Source organism: Ixodes scapularis, unplaced genomic scaffold (genome assembly GCF_016920785.2).
Source record: "Ixodes scapularis isolate PalLabHiFi unplaced genomic scaffold, ASM1692078v2 ptg001158l_1___fragment_3__unscaffolded, whole genome shotgun sequence".
NCBI lineage: Eukaryota > Metazoa > Arthropoda > Arachnida > Ixodida > Ixodidae > Ixodes > Ixodes scapularis.
In genome coordinates, this window is record NW_024610108.1 from 691,735 (window position 1) to 706,466 (window position 14,732).

At 49.7% G+C, this 14,732-nt stretch overlaps 1 protein-coding gene and 1 pseudogene across 1 annotated transcript; one reads left to right on the forward strand and one right to left on the reverse strand.

The window, feature by feature from the left end:
• Nucleotides 1-2,809: 2,809 nt before the first annotated feature.
• Nucleotides 2,810-9,301, forward strand: LOC120847053 (annotated as a pseudogene).
• A 1,200-nt stretch (nt 9,302-10,501) lies between these two features.
• LOC120847086 lies at nt 10,502-14,509 on the reverse strand. The gene is made up of 2 exons (XM_040219026.1): nt 11,750-14,509; nt 10,502-10,579 (listed from the first exon to the last, which is right to left on the reverse strand). The coding sequence occupies exons 1-2, from the start codon at nt 14,507-14,509 to the stop codon at nt 10,502-10,504; spliced, it is 2,838 nt and encodes a 945-aa protein (XP_040074960.1).
• Nucleotides 14,510-14,732: the final 223 nt, after the last annotated feature.

Below are 14,732 nucleotides of genomic sequence, written 5' to 3' on the forward strand. Positions count from 1 at the left end.
TTGGTTACGTTCCCAATTCTTACTGCCACCGAAATAACGACCCCTGTTTGATTGCGGTGTCGTGCCCCTACGACGTCACGGACACTTCTTCGACTGCGACGGGCTTTGGATCCTCCCAGCGAGTGACTCGACAACTATCCGGTGGCACCAACGATCAAGTCACCACACTTGGCCTACAACCTGTATGGTGTCTGGCAGCCTGGGACGTCACCGAACAGCTATCTGGACGCATGGCTACTTAAGCTAGTCAGTCAGCGAGGCCAGTTGGGGCACGGCATCACATTGGAAACAACGATATCAATCCTTTTCTCCGTCGCTCAGGTTGGTTACGTTCCCAATTCTCACTGCCACCGAAATAACGACCCCTGTTTGATTGCGGTGTCGTGCCCCTACGACGTCACGGACACTTCTTCGACTGCGACGGGCTTCGGATCCTCCCAGCGAGTGACTCGACAACTATCAGGTGGAAATAACGATCAAGCCACCACGCTTGGCCTACAACGTGTATGGTGTCTGGCAGCCTGGGACGTCACCGACAAGCTATCTGGACGCATGGCTACTTAAGCTAGTCAGTCAGCGAGGCCAGTTGGGGCACGGCATCACGTTGGAAACAACGATGTCAATCCTTTTCTCCGTCGCTCAGGTTGGTTACGTTCCCAATTCTCACTGCCACCGAAATAACGACCCCTGTTTGATTGCGGTGTCGTGCCCCTACGACGTCACGGACACTTCTTCGACTGCGACAGGCTTTGGATCGTCCCAGCGAGTGACTCGACAACTATCCCGGTGGTACCAACGATCAAGTCACCACGCTTGGCCTACAACCTGTATGGTGTCTGGCAACCTGGGACGTCACCGAACAGCTATCTGGACGCATGGCTACTTAAGCTAGTCAGTCAGCGAGGCCAGTTGGGGCACGGCGTCGCATTGGAAACAACGATATCAATCCTTTTCTCCGTCGCTTAGGTTGGTTACGTTCCCAATTCTCACTGCCACCGAAGTAACGGCCGCTGTTTGATTGCGGTGTCGTGCCCCTACGACGTCACGGACACTTCTTCGACTGCGACGGGCTTTGGATCGTCCCAGCGAGTGACTCGACAACTATCCGGTGGCACCAACGATCAAGTCACCACGCTTGGCCTACAACGTGTATGGTGTCTGGCAGCCTGGGACGTCACCGAACAGCTATCTGGACGCATGGCTACTTAAGCTAGTCAGTCAGCGAGGCCAGTTGGGGCACGGCATCGTATTGGAAACAACGATGTCAATCCTTTTCTCCGTCGCTCAGGTTGGTTACGTTCCCAGTTCTCACTGCCACCGAAATAACGACCCCTGTTTGATTGCGGTGTCGTGCCCCTACGACGTCACGGACACTTCTTCGACTGCGACGGGCTTTGGATCGTCCCAGCGAGTGACTCGACAACTATCCGGTGGCACCAACGATCAAGACACCACGCTTGGCCTACAACGTGTATGGTGTCTGGCAGCCTGGGACGTCACCGAACAGCTATCTGGACGCATGGCTACTTAAGCTAGTCAGTCAGCGAGGCCAGTTGGGGCACGGCATCGCATTGGAAACAACGATGTCAATCCTTTTCTCCGTCGGTCAGGTTGGTTACGTTCCCAATTCTCACTGCCACCGAAATAACGACCCCTGTTTGATTCCGGTGTCGTGCCCCTACGACGTCACGGACACTTCTTCGACTGCGACAGGCTTTGGATCGTCCCAGCGAGTGACTCGACAACTATCCCGGTGGTACCAACGATCAAGTCACCACGCTTGGCCTACAACCTGTATGGTGTCTGGCAACCTGGGACGTCACCGAACAGCTATCTGGACGCAAGGCTACTTAAGCTAGTCAGTCAGCGAGGCCAGTTGGGGCACGGCATCGCATTGGAAAACGATGTCAATCCTTTTCTCCGTCGCTCAGGTGTTGCTTACAGCTGCATACGCAACAACGTCGCCCGGTCATCTTCACGGACACTTTATCGACTGCGATGGGCTTTAGATCGTCCCAGCGAGTGACTCGACAACTATCCCGGTGGTACCAACCATCAAGTCACCACGCTTGGCCTACAACGTGTATGGTGTCTGGCAACCTGGGACGTCACCGAACAGCTATCTGGACGCATGACTACTTAAGCTAGTCAGTCAGCGAGGCCAGTTGGGGCACGGCATCGCATTGGAAACAACGATGTCAATCCTTTTCTCCGTCGCTCAGGTTGGTTACGTTCCCAATTCTCACTGCCACCGAAATAACGACCCCTGTTTGATTGCGGTGTCGTGCCCCTACGACGTCGCGGACACTTCTTCGACTGCGACAGGCTTTGGATCGTCCCAGCGAGTGACTCGACAACTATCCCGGTGGTACCAACGATCAAGTCACCACTCTTGGCCTACAACGTGTATGGTGTCTGGCAACCTGGGACGTCACCGAACAGCTATCTGGACGCATGACTACTTAAGCTAGTCAGTCAGCGAGGCCAGTTGGGGCACGGCATCGCATTGGAAACAACGATGTCAATCCTTTTCTCCGTCGCTCAGGTGTTGCTTACAGCTGCATACGCAACAACGTCGCCCGGTCATCTTCACGGACACTTCATCGACTGCGATGGGCTTTGGATCGTCCCAGCGAGTGACTCGACAACTATCCCGGTGGCACCAACGATCAAGTCACCACGCTTGGCCTACAACGTGTATGGTGTCTGGCAACCTGGGACGTCACCGAACAGCTATCTGGACGCATGGCTACTTAAGCTAGTCAGTCAGCGAGGCCAGTTGGGGCACGGCATCGCATTGGAAACAACGATGTCAATCCTTTTCTCCGTCGCTCAGGTGTTGCTTACAGCTGCATACGCAACAACGTCGCCCGGTCATCTTCACGGACACTTCATCGACTGCGATGGGCTTTGGATCGTCCCAGCGAGTGACTCGACAACTATCCCGGTGGCACCAACGATCAAGTCACCACGCTTGGCCTACAACGTGTATGGTGTCTGGCAACCTGGGACGTCACCGAACAGCTATCTGGACGCATGGCTACTTAAGCTAGTCAGTCAGCGAGGCCAGTTGGGGCACGGCATCGCATTGGAAACAACGATGTCAATCCTTTTCTCCGTCGCTCAGGTGTTGCTTACAGCTGCATACGCAACAACGTCGCCCGGTCATCTTCACGGACACTTCATCGACTGCGAGGGGCTTTGGATCGTCCCAGCGAGTGACTCGACAACTATCCCGGTGGCACCAACGATCAAGTCACCACGCTTGGCCTACAACGTGTATGGTGTCTGGCAACCTGGGACGTCACCGAACAGCTATCTGGACGCATGGCTACTTAAGCTAGTCAGTCAGCGAGGCCAGTTGGGGCACGGCATCGCATTGGAAACAACGATGTCAATCCTTTTCTCCGTCGCTCAGGTGTTGCTTACAGCTGCCCTTAGGAAAAAGAGGCCGTACTTCAAACGAAGTTGAAATATATTTAGTACGAATATTCATTTTGTATTTATTCTGTATTATTTTGGCCGCATTCGAAATACGCGCGTAATGTATTCAAAATACATTATAAATATGAATCAAAAAATATTCTAGATATACCAAAAATATTATCCCTTCACACTCAAGATGCCATTTGTGCATTAAAAACCGGTTACACATTTTTTTTTTTTATTTTCGATTTTGTCAGCAAATGGTGTCCCTGTGGTATTTGAAGGCACTACTAGATACATCTCACAAAGCTACATTAGAAACGAACACAAACACAAACACCATGACGCACTGAACAGCTCATTCACAGCCCTGTTGACTGCTCTAGAGCCTTATATAGCCTACATATTGAAGGTAATCATTTTTTCGGTGACCACCTCTGCGCTTATTAAGGTTCCAAGTATTCGATCTTCTCCTCGGGAGTCTGTCAAAGGGGAAACAGTGTTTTAAAGTTCGTGGACGATATCTCTTAGTAAAAGGCATTGGTACAACTAATAACAATTCGGCGCAGTCCTTAAAACAATATCCACACAAACGGCTCATAAAATACATGTTATTGCTTCTCTGCGTAGCACCGCTCAGGACGAAGCGAATCAAGGCAGTATCTTCACTTTAAAATACTGTAAACGACTTTATTTTCGTGAGGACCTAATTCTCGCAAAGTTCGCGAATCGCCTACAATTCCGAAAAATAGGTCCCGTGAACAATTCCGGCAACATGCAAAAATATTAAGATCTATATTGCGATCCCAGCGCGTTGCGAAAATTAGAATTTGCGAATTATTCCAAAACTCCAACTTCGACCTAAATCGCGAAATATTGAGCCCGCGAAAAATAAATATTTTACAGTAGTTGTTTTGCCTTTCCATTTTAGTAGTTGACTATTTAATATGGTAGTTAATATCACTATATTAAAGTCACTATTCACATCACGTACAATGGTGAGTATACACGTTCAGTGAACTAACATTGTGCTAACAAAACCACTCCAAACGTATCTGTTCACAGCACCTGCTGAAGCTTTCCAGCATCAGCAAATGTTGTAGTTGTAGTCCCCGAACCCCGTTTGTGATTGGTGTGCAAGGAACTGATCAGGCGTGTCCTTGATAGAAAAAAGGAAACAATAACATAAACTGGGCTGATTTATCAGTGCGATGCTCCGCAATTCAGTTGACAAACTAATCAAATGTTGTATTTAGGCGCTTTAGTGTACTCCATATCTACTTGAAGTGAACTTCTAGAAGGGGAGCTTTTCAATATTTTGGTAGTTTAAGTCAAACTATCAAAGTATTGTAGTCAAAAGGCACTTAGAGTATAACACAACAGTATTTACGATTTTCAGGTATTTTAAGAGTATTCTGCACGTATTTTTGATTGCTCCATTTTTTTAGGGTTGGAGTATATTTTGCATGAACTAAATAAATATTTCAAAAATATACGTGAAAGGTATTTTGTGCCTATTAATTTAGTATTTACATATTTCAAAACGCATGAAGGGAACTTCAAATGTAGTTTAAGTAAAGGTATTTCAAAATGATTTTTAGAAGTATATTTTAGTGCTAAGTAAAAAAAAAAAAAGTTTATATTTTCGGTCTATTTTTCGTGTACTTAAAATTATGAACTGTATTTCAAATACACTCAAATTAGAATGTGGTATATTTCAAACGTATTAGTTTTCGCTAAGGGTGCATACGCAACAACGTCGCCCGGTCATCTTCACGGACACTTCATCGACTGCAATGGGCTTTGGATCGTCCCAGCGAGTGACTCGACAACTATCCCGGTGGTACCAACGATCAAGTCACCACGCTTGGCCTACAACGTGTGTGGTGTCTGGCAGCCTGGGACGTCACCGAACAGCTATCTGGACGCATGGCTACTTAAGCTAGTCAGTCAGCGAGGCCAGCTGGGGCACGGCATCGCATTGGAAACAACAATGGCAATCCTTTTCTCCGTCGCTCAGGTGTTGCTTACAGCTGCATACGCAACAACGTCGCCCGGTCATCTTCACGGACACTTCATCGACTGCGATGGGCTTTGGATCGTCCCAGCGAGTGACTCGACAACTATCGCGGTGGTACCAACGATCAAGTCACCACGCTTGGCCTACAACGTGTATGGTGTCTGGCAACCTGGGACGTCACCGAACAGCTATCTGGACGCATGGCTACTTAAGCTAGTCAGTCAGCGAGGCCAGTTGGGGCACGGCATCGCATTGGAAACAACGATGTCAATCCTTTTCTATGTCGCTCAGGTGTTGCTTACAGCTGCATACGCAACAACGTCGCCCGGTCATCTTCACGGACACTTCATCGACTGCGATGGGATTTGGATCGTCCCAGCGAGTGACTCGACAACTATCCCGGTGGTACCAACGATCAAGTCACCACGCTTGGCCTACAACGTGTATGGTGTCTGGCAGCCTGGGACGTCACCGAACAGCTATCTGGACGCATGGCTACTTAAGCTAGTCAGTCAGCGAGGCCAGTTGGGGCACGGCATCACATTGGAAACAACGATGTCAATCCTTTTCTCCGTCGCTCAGGTGTTGCTTACAGCTGCATACGCAACAACGTCGCCCGGTCATCTTCACGGACACTTCATCGACTGCGATGTGCTTTAGATCGTCCCAGCGAGTGACTCGACAACTATCCCGGTGGTACCAACGATCAATTCACCACGCTTGGCCTACAACGTGTATGGTGTCTGGCAACCTGGGACGTCACCGAACTGCTATCTGGACGCATGGCTACTTAAGCTAGTCAGTCAGCGAGGCCAGTTGGGGCACGGCATCGCATTGGAAACAACGATGTCAATCCTTTTCTCCGTCGCTCAGGTGTTGCTTACAGCTGCATACGCAACAACGTCGCCCGGTCATCTTCACGGACACTTCATCGACTGCGATGGGCTTTGGATCGTCCCAGCGAGTGACTCGACAACTATCCCGGTGGCACCAACGATCAAGTCACCACGCTTGGCCTACAACGTGTATGGTGTCTGGCAACCTAGGACGTCACCGAACAGCTATCTGGACGCATGGCTACTTAAGCTAGTCAGTCAGCGAGGCCAGTTGGGGCACGGCATCGCATTGGAAACAACGATGTCAATCCTTTTCTCCGTCGCTCAGGTGTTGCTTACAGCTGCATACGCAACAACGTCGCCCGGTCATCTTCACGGACACTTCATCGACTGCGAGGGGCTTTGGATCGTCCCAGCGAGTGACTCGACCACTATCCCGGTGGTACCAACGATCAAGTCACCACGCTTGGCCTACAACGTGTATGGTGTCTGGCAGCCTGGGACGTCACCGAACAGCTATCTGGACGCATGGCTACTTAAGCTAGTCAGTCAGCGAGGCCAGTTGGGGCACGGCATCGCATTGGAAACAACGATGTCAATCCTTTTCTCCGTCGCTCAGGTGTTGCTTACAGCTGCATACGCAACAACGTCGCCCGGTCATCTTCACGAACACTTCATCGACTGCGATGGGATTTGAATCGTCCCAGCGAGTGACTCGACAACTATCCCGGTGGTACCAACGATCAAGTCACCACGCTTGGCCTACAACGTGTATGGTGTCTGGCAGCCTGGGACGTCACCGAACAGCTATCTGGACGCATGGCTACTTAAGCTAGTCAGTCAGCGAGGCCAGTTGGGGCACGGCATCGCATTGGAAACAACGATGTCAATCCTTTTCTCCGTCGCTCAGGTTGGTTACGTTCCCAATTCTCACTGCCACCGAAATAACGACCCCTGTTTGATTGCGTTGTCGTGCCCCTACCACGCCACGGACACTTCTTCGACTGCGACGGGCTTTGGATCGTCCCAGCAAGTGACTCGACAACTATCCCGGTGGCACCAACGATCAAGTCACCACGCTTGGCCTACAACGTGTATGGTGTCTGGCAGCCTGGGACGTCACCGAACAGCTATCTGGACGCATGACTACTTAAGCTAGTCAGTCAGCGAGGCCAGTTGGGGCACGGCATCGCATTGGAAACAACGATGTCAATCCTTTTCTCCGTCGCTCAGGTTGGTTACGTTCCTAATTCTCACTGCCACCGAAATAACGACCCTGTTTGATTGCGGTGTCGTGCCCCTACGACGTCACGGACACTTCTTTGACTGCGACGGGCTTTGGATCGTCCCAGCAAGTGACTCAACAACTATCCCGGTGGCACCAACGATCAAGTCACCACGCTTGGCCTACAACGTGTATGGTGTCTGGCAGCCTGGGACGTCACCGAACAGCTATCTGGACGCATGGCTACTTAAGCTAGTCAGTCAGCGAGGCCAGTTGGGGCACGGCATCGCATTGGAAACAACGATGTCTATCCTTTTCTCCGTCGCTCAGGTTGGTTACGTTCCCAATTCTCACTGCCACCGAAGTAACGACCGCTGTTTGATTGCGGTGTCGTGCCCCTACGACGTTTCTGAGTGTCGACGCCGACTGTTTATGCTCCTAGCGCAGAGTGCGCCTGCCGTTTACCTAGCATTACTAACCCTGCAATTGTCTGGAGATATCGAAACCGATCCCGGACCAGACAGTGTTGATTCCCAAGTGGCTAATATTTTTAGCATTGTAACTAGAATGGAGATTGGCCAAAGCCACATGCTTACCGAAATTAAGAAGCTCCAGGACGCCCAATCATCAACAGATGTGGCAATAAAGAACCTTAAAGAAAAGGTAGCGGCAATAGAGGCCGATCTAAGCTCTATGAGGACGGCTTCGGATGGGAGGGGAAGCAGTTCGGAATTTTCCAACAAAATTGCATTGGAGTTATCGGAAGTAAACGCAAGGTGCGAATGCCGAAAACAGGCTTCGGAGATCGAACTTATTGTTCTTTGGTATCTCTGACTTGCAAAATGAAACTTGGATTCAATCGGAGGCAACTATTTTGAGCTTCTGTGAGCAAAGGCTGGGAATTAAGCTTGACCCGAACGACCTTGAGCGGTCACATAGGCTTGAAAAGTTTTTACCTAACAAAAATCGGCCCATCATTGTCAAGTTCTTGCGTTACAAAGATAGACAGAACATTCTCTCTTCGGGCTTTAAACTAAAGGATTCTGAGTACGCCATTCGGGAACTTATCGGACGCTGTCCGCACCGCTCGTAACAAACTGTACTTGTTTGCTCGGTCTCAAAATGAAACATTCAAATTCCGCTATGATAAGCTGCATATGAATAATAAGTGCTATAAATATGACGTTACCTCCGACTATGTTATAGAAGTCTCTAGATAACTGAAGATTCCTAACGTCACACCCCTTCGACCAGCTGTGCACGCGAGGCAGTCAAAACGTTTGAACTACAGTGTTACATTTACTAATATACGCAGTGTTACGACTAAACGTGATGATCTGGGTGCATTCATTTGTGAAAATAACTCTAGCATTGTCATTCTAACGGAATCCTGGCTGAAACACGAAATAAATGAGAGCGGAAGTTTTCCTGATGAATTGCAGTTTGACGTTTATCAATGCGATAGGATTTCGAAACGAGGAGGGGGAGTGTTCATCGCGATAAAAAAAATGTGTCTCCTCATTCTGTGTTCGAGCCTGTCCTGACCTAGTGAGTGTGTTCGTCTGCATTACATCGGCATTTAGATAAACCATAATCGGCGCATGTTATTGGGCGCCAAGTCGGGATAGTGATTATTGTGACAATCTGCACTCTGTTTTGCTTAACATTCAGGGCCTTTACCCGAAAGCGCAATTCTTAATCTTTGGCGACTTCAACTTTCCAGACATTGACTGGGTTAGTTATACCACACGCGGGTCGAATGATGCTAAAAAATTTCTCGATAACTGCTTGAACTTCAACCTCATCCAAGTTGTTAATCAGCCCACTCGTGGTGATAGCATTCTTGATCTTGTCCTTAGTAGCTCTCCGCAACTTATAGAAAATGTTGACTCTGTTCCAGGTTTAAGTGACCACAATATCTTGCTCATTGAGTTATCGATTCCCGTCTTCACGAGGAACCCCCCAATCAAAACAATCCGCGACTTCAACAAAGCTGATTGCGTGGCAATCAATCAGCGCTTATCTTCCTTTTATCAAACATACGCAGAAAACTTTTTTTCAAGGTCGGTTAAAGAAAACTGGTTACTTTTTAAAAATAAAATATATAGTCTCACTGAGCAGTTCGTCCTTGTCATCGTCAATCGGGAAAAGAGAGAAACGACATCCATGAGAGGATCAAGAAAAGAATTGATATATTTACAAGAATGAAGATAGGAACGTGTGAGAAGCGATACAATAGGAAAAGAATTAGCAATAAGAAAAGCAAAACACTGAAGGGAGATAAAGTCACGTCAACACACTCATAGCCCGTTCCCGCTACAGTCCTTGCCTCAAGTTCAAGTCTTTCCCCTCGGTGCCTTGCGGAGCGTCGCCGCTTGATGTGATGATGCGGAAGCCGGTGTCTCGTACTCCCCCTGGAGTTGCTCGTAGCAGGCGTCGCCGTCCGTAGCGGCTGGTCCTCCCTCCGAGCTCTGGTCGTCGCCGTGCGTCGCGGCCCGACCCTGGCTTTCACCCCTGCCTCTCCTCTCGCGCCCGCCGTTCTCTTCTCGTGCTCGCCGTTCTCTGCTCGCGCTCGCCGTTCTCTGGAACGCGCTCGTTCCCTTCCGCTTCTTTTCTTCTTCCACCCGTAATAATCGTCACAGGCACGTGACACACCCCCCTCACTTCGAGAACTTCACAACATGAAGTTTCTTCACGAAGGCGACCTCCTCGATGGCTTGCTGTAGTGGCCGCGGCACATTCACAAATACCACCACACTTGGTCCTTAGCACTCACGCACGTATGCCGTTTCCACATCCCAAAAGTTAGTATCGCCCAATTCACAAAAACAAACCGTGGTTACACTCTCGCGTCCCTAATTGCTCGTACAAATCACTTGGGCAACACACTCTTGTCCATACCTAATTCAATAACAAAAACGAAAAAAAAAATCCTAATGGCCGGGTCTCATTAACCCTGTGTCCTGCCTTTACGAACAAATATCCCCTGACGGCTTAGCTCTCTAGACGACTTAAGAAGTCTCCTCCAACATTGTCTTTCCCCTTAATGTATTCGATGTGAAAGTCCTGTTCCTGCAATGATAAACTCCATCGCATTATGCGACTGTTGGAGTGCTTCGCTTTGTTCAAAAACTCCAAAGCTCGGTGATCCGTTTGTATGCGAAATTTTCTGCCATATAAGAACAACCTAAATCGCTCCACGGCCCAAACAATTGCCAGACACTCTTTCTCTACGGTGGCGTAATTCTTCTCCGATTTTCCCAGTGTTCTGCTTGCATATCCCACTGGATGCAGCAGTCCTTCACTTTCCTGGAGCAATACTGCGCCCAGGCATGCATCAGATGCATCCGTCCTCAAAACGAATTCTTTGTAGGGATCTGGCGCCAACAGGATAGGTGGTCTCGATAAGCAGTCCTTCAGTCTCTCGAACGACTCCTCCTGTGCTGACCCCCATTAAACTTGGTTTCGTTCTCCTTTCTTCGTGAGCTCCAGCAGTGGTGTAGCAAGATCCGCGTAGTTTGGGACGAAATCGCGGTAATAGCCGGTCAGCCCGAGAAACGACTTCACTTGACGTTTTGTCACCGGCCTTGGCGCGTCTTGTATCCTTCCAAGGATCTCCGCGTGGGGTGCGACTCGTCCTCCACCCAACTCATGACCGAGGAAGGTCGTCTTTGTAAATGCGATCTCGCATTTCTTCGGCCGAGCCGTGATGTTAGCTTCTTGCAACCGATCAAAAACTGTCTGCAAAGTTCTCATGTGTTGCGTCCACGTATCCGAGGCGATGAGAATGTCATCAATGTAATGATGGGCCTCCGGAATTCCATGAAGCAACTTTCTCATCAGTCTGGTGAAGGTAGCAGAGGCAGTCTTGAGCCCGAAAGGCATAAACCTAAACTGGTAAAGTCCGCTACTCGACGAGAATGCTGTCTTCTCCTTGGCCAAATCCTCCATCGGGATCTGCCAGTATCCCTTCGCTAGATCCAGCTTAGAAAAAAACTTCTTGCGGCCCACCTTGGCGAAGGTGACGTCCGCCCTTGGAATCGGCTCTGCGTCATCTTTAAGCACGTCGTTTAACTTCCTGTAATCAACGCAAAACCTGTTAGAACCGTCTTTCTTTCTAACAATTACAACCGGCGCATTATACGGTGACGTGCACCGTTCAATAACGCCCAGTCGGAGCATTTCCGAAATCTCCTTTTCGACTGTCTCTTGAACGGAAAATGGCAACGCATGTTGCCTTACCCGCACAGGCTCTTCGGTTGTCAATTTCAGGTCGCACGTGATCAAGTTAGTCTGACCTGGAAGATCTGAAAATATGCTCTTATACTGTTCGATCAACCTCCACACCTCATATTTCTCATCGTCATCCAGGTCATCGTTGACCGTGACCTCTTTCCAGTCATGTGCAATCACGATATCAGGCGTCGATGCTTTGTTGGCCTCTCCAGCAAGTGTAGCCTCGCCAAGTTCCTGCGTTGCCGCACTGCAGCTTGGCTGCCTCCGTTCGACCTCGACCCTCTCTTGGTATCTCTTGAGCATATTCACGTGGAACACCTTCTTGCGTCCTCCAACATCGAGCTCGTAGTCCACTTCGTTCTTTTTGCAGGATACTACAAATGGTCCTTTCCACTGCATTATTAACTTGTTGTGGTCGCTCGGTAGGAGAATGAGGGCCAAGTCCCCTTCTTTCAGTTGGCGGTTGACGCTCTTTTTGTCATAGTGCTCCTTGTACTTGATCTTGGCCTCTTCCAAGAAGCGGTGAGCCAACTCACATGTTCTTCGTAGTCTTTCTCTTAGCTCGAGTACGTGACCGTAGGACGTCCTCACGTCGTCTTCGAGCGTTTCGTTGGACCAGATCTCCTTAAGGATGGCTAAAGGTCCCCGAACTCTTCGGCCGTATAGTAGGTCAAATGGTGAAAACTTCAGGCTTGCCTGTGGCACTTCCCTGTAGGCGAACAGTAGTGCCGGTAGGTACCTGTCCCAGTCCTTGGGCCTTTCTTGACACATGCTTCTAATCATCTGTTTGATGGTTCCATTAAATCTTTCCACCAACCCGTTCCCCATCGGATGGTAGGCTGTAGTCATGAGATGCTTCATGGACAGCAGCCGGCTTACCTCTTTCATGAGGTCCGACGTGAAGCAGGAACCTCTATCGCTAAGAACCTCATTCGGGATTCCATACCTAGAGAACATTTCCACCAAGGCTTCTGCCACTTTCTCCGTGCCGATGCTTCTTAATGGAATAGCATCCGGGTACCTTGTGGCGACGTCCACCATGGTCAGAATATATCGGTTGCCCGAACTCGCCGTTGGGTTGATCGGCCCGATGATGTCGATCGACACCCTCTTGAATGGCGTCTCGATGGCAGGCATTGTCCCAAGAGCCGCCTTGCCTACTCTGCCTTTTGGCACCGTGCGCTGGCATACATCGCAGGAGCGCACGTACATCTTGATGTCACTCTGCATTCCCGGCCAAAAGAACTCTTCAGCCGTTAGCGCGAGCGTGTTCTTCATGCCTTGGTGGCCTGACATGATACCATCGTGTGCCATTGCCATGACAGTTGGTCGAAATCTTGCTGGAAGAGCCAGCTGCTCTATACTCCTCCCGGTGGAAAACATACAGCTCCGAAAAAGCAGGTTGTTCTTTATCACCATTTCATACTTCGTACGACACTTGTGTCTCTTTACCACCTTTCCGACCTTGTCGAAACATTTCCTTAAGGACGCATCGTTCCTCTGTTCTGTCGATAGCTCCTCGACTGTCGTTTCGAGAATCGGTACCTGTGGCACATTCAGTGGAGGTTCCGCTTTGTTCCCGCTCTTATTCTTCCTCGACTCTCCCACTCCCGCGGTACTTGAAAGCGGAGTTATCAGTCCCAAGTCCGTGTTTTCTGAGTCGTACGGAGAGGCCTCTTTGTGGTCCTTCCTCTCTGGCACCTCGGCTCTCTTGTCCAGCTGGTGGCCAACTCCCTGGACAGTAGGTGTCTTCATCTCCTCACTTCGTTGTTGATCGGAATCCCAATATGGGTTCGGATCGTTGGGATCTCTCACTTGTGGAACGTTGCCAAGCACTAAGTCGTATAGGGGATCGTCAATGCACTTCGCCACCACTTTTCCTGCCAGAAAGGGTGTGTTGATCACAATTTCCGCCTCAGGTAAGTATTTCACTGTTCGGTCCAGTAAATATACGGGACTACAGTTTCCAGTGTAGCACCCAACGGGCACTAAGTTCTTTCTTACGACTACTGTATTGCAGCCAGTGTCCCGAAGCACCGTAACTCTTCTCTCGCCAATGCGGCCTTCGACCACAGGCATATTCTCCACCAGAAACTTGGGTGGCCTCCCTACAGCTGCGTTAACAACTGGTATTTTGTCGCCGTTCTTTAACGTAAGGTAGGTCTCATCTGGTTCGCCTGCCATTTCGTCGGAGGCTGTCCACAGGCACGAAGCTTGTGGTGTATCGCCGGCCCTCATAGTGCATTTGTCGGCCTTGTGTCCCATCCGGCCGCAGTGCCAACATGTCGATTGTTTGTATTGTTGATTGCGACCCTTGCAATTCTCGGCTTTGTGTCCTACCTTATTGCATAAAAAGCATCGGAGGATCCTCCGTGTGTCCTCTCTGAAAGCTTTAGGGACTGTACCTGCACTGGTTTTCGGGTCTTGTCCCTCTACCTTCGCTTTTAAAGCGCTCGGCTGAGTCTGTGCTTCCAGAAAGACGTCGGCTTTTTCAGCCAAATCATCTAGGGTCAAGCAGTGTCTTTCTTCGACAAAGACCATCAACTTACTAGCGCAAGTCGTCATGAACTGCTCCATTAGCATTCTGTCCCGGAGCGCCTCGAAAGCCTTGTCGACACCTGCCACTTCGATCCACCTATCGAAATACCCCGTCAACCTGGCTGCAAACTGTTTTCTTGTTTCCCAATCTCCGGGCTTCGTCTCACGAAATCTTTCGCGATAACCTTCTTTTGTATACCGGAATCTTTGAAGCAGCGCCAGTTTCATCTTTGTATAATCCATCGCATCTGCAGGGGTCATGCGACCGACCACCGTCAGGGCTTCTCCTGTGAGACAAAGACTTCAAGTGGTTGCCCACTTGTCTTGTGGCCATCCGAGGCCTGTGGCCGTACGCTCAAACCTCTGCAAATACGCGTCAAGGTCGTCGCGCGTCTCATTATACTGCGGTATCAGTTTGTGTGGACTGGCGCTATGACTTGGTCCAGTCGAA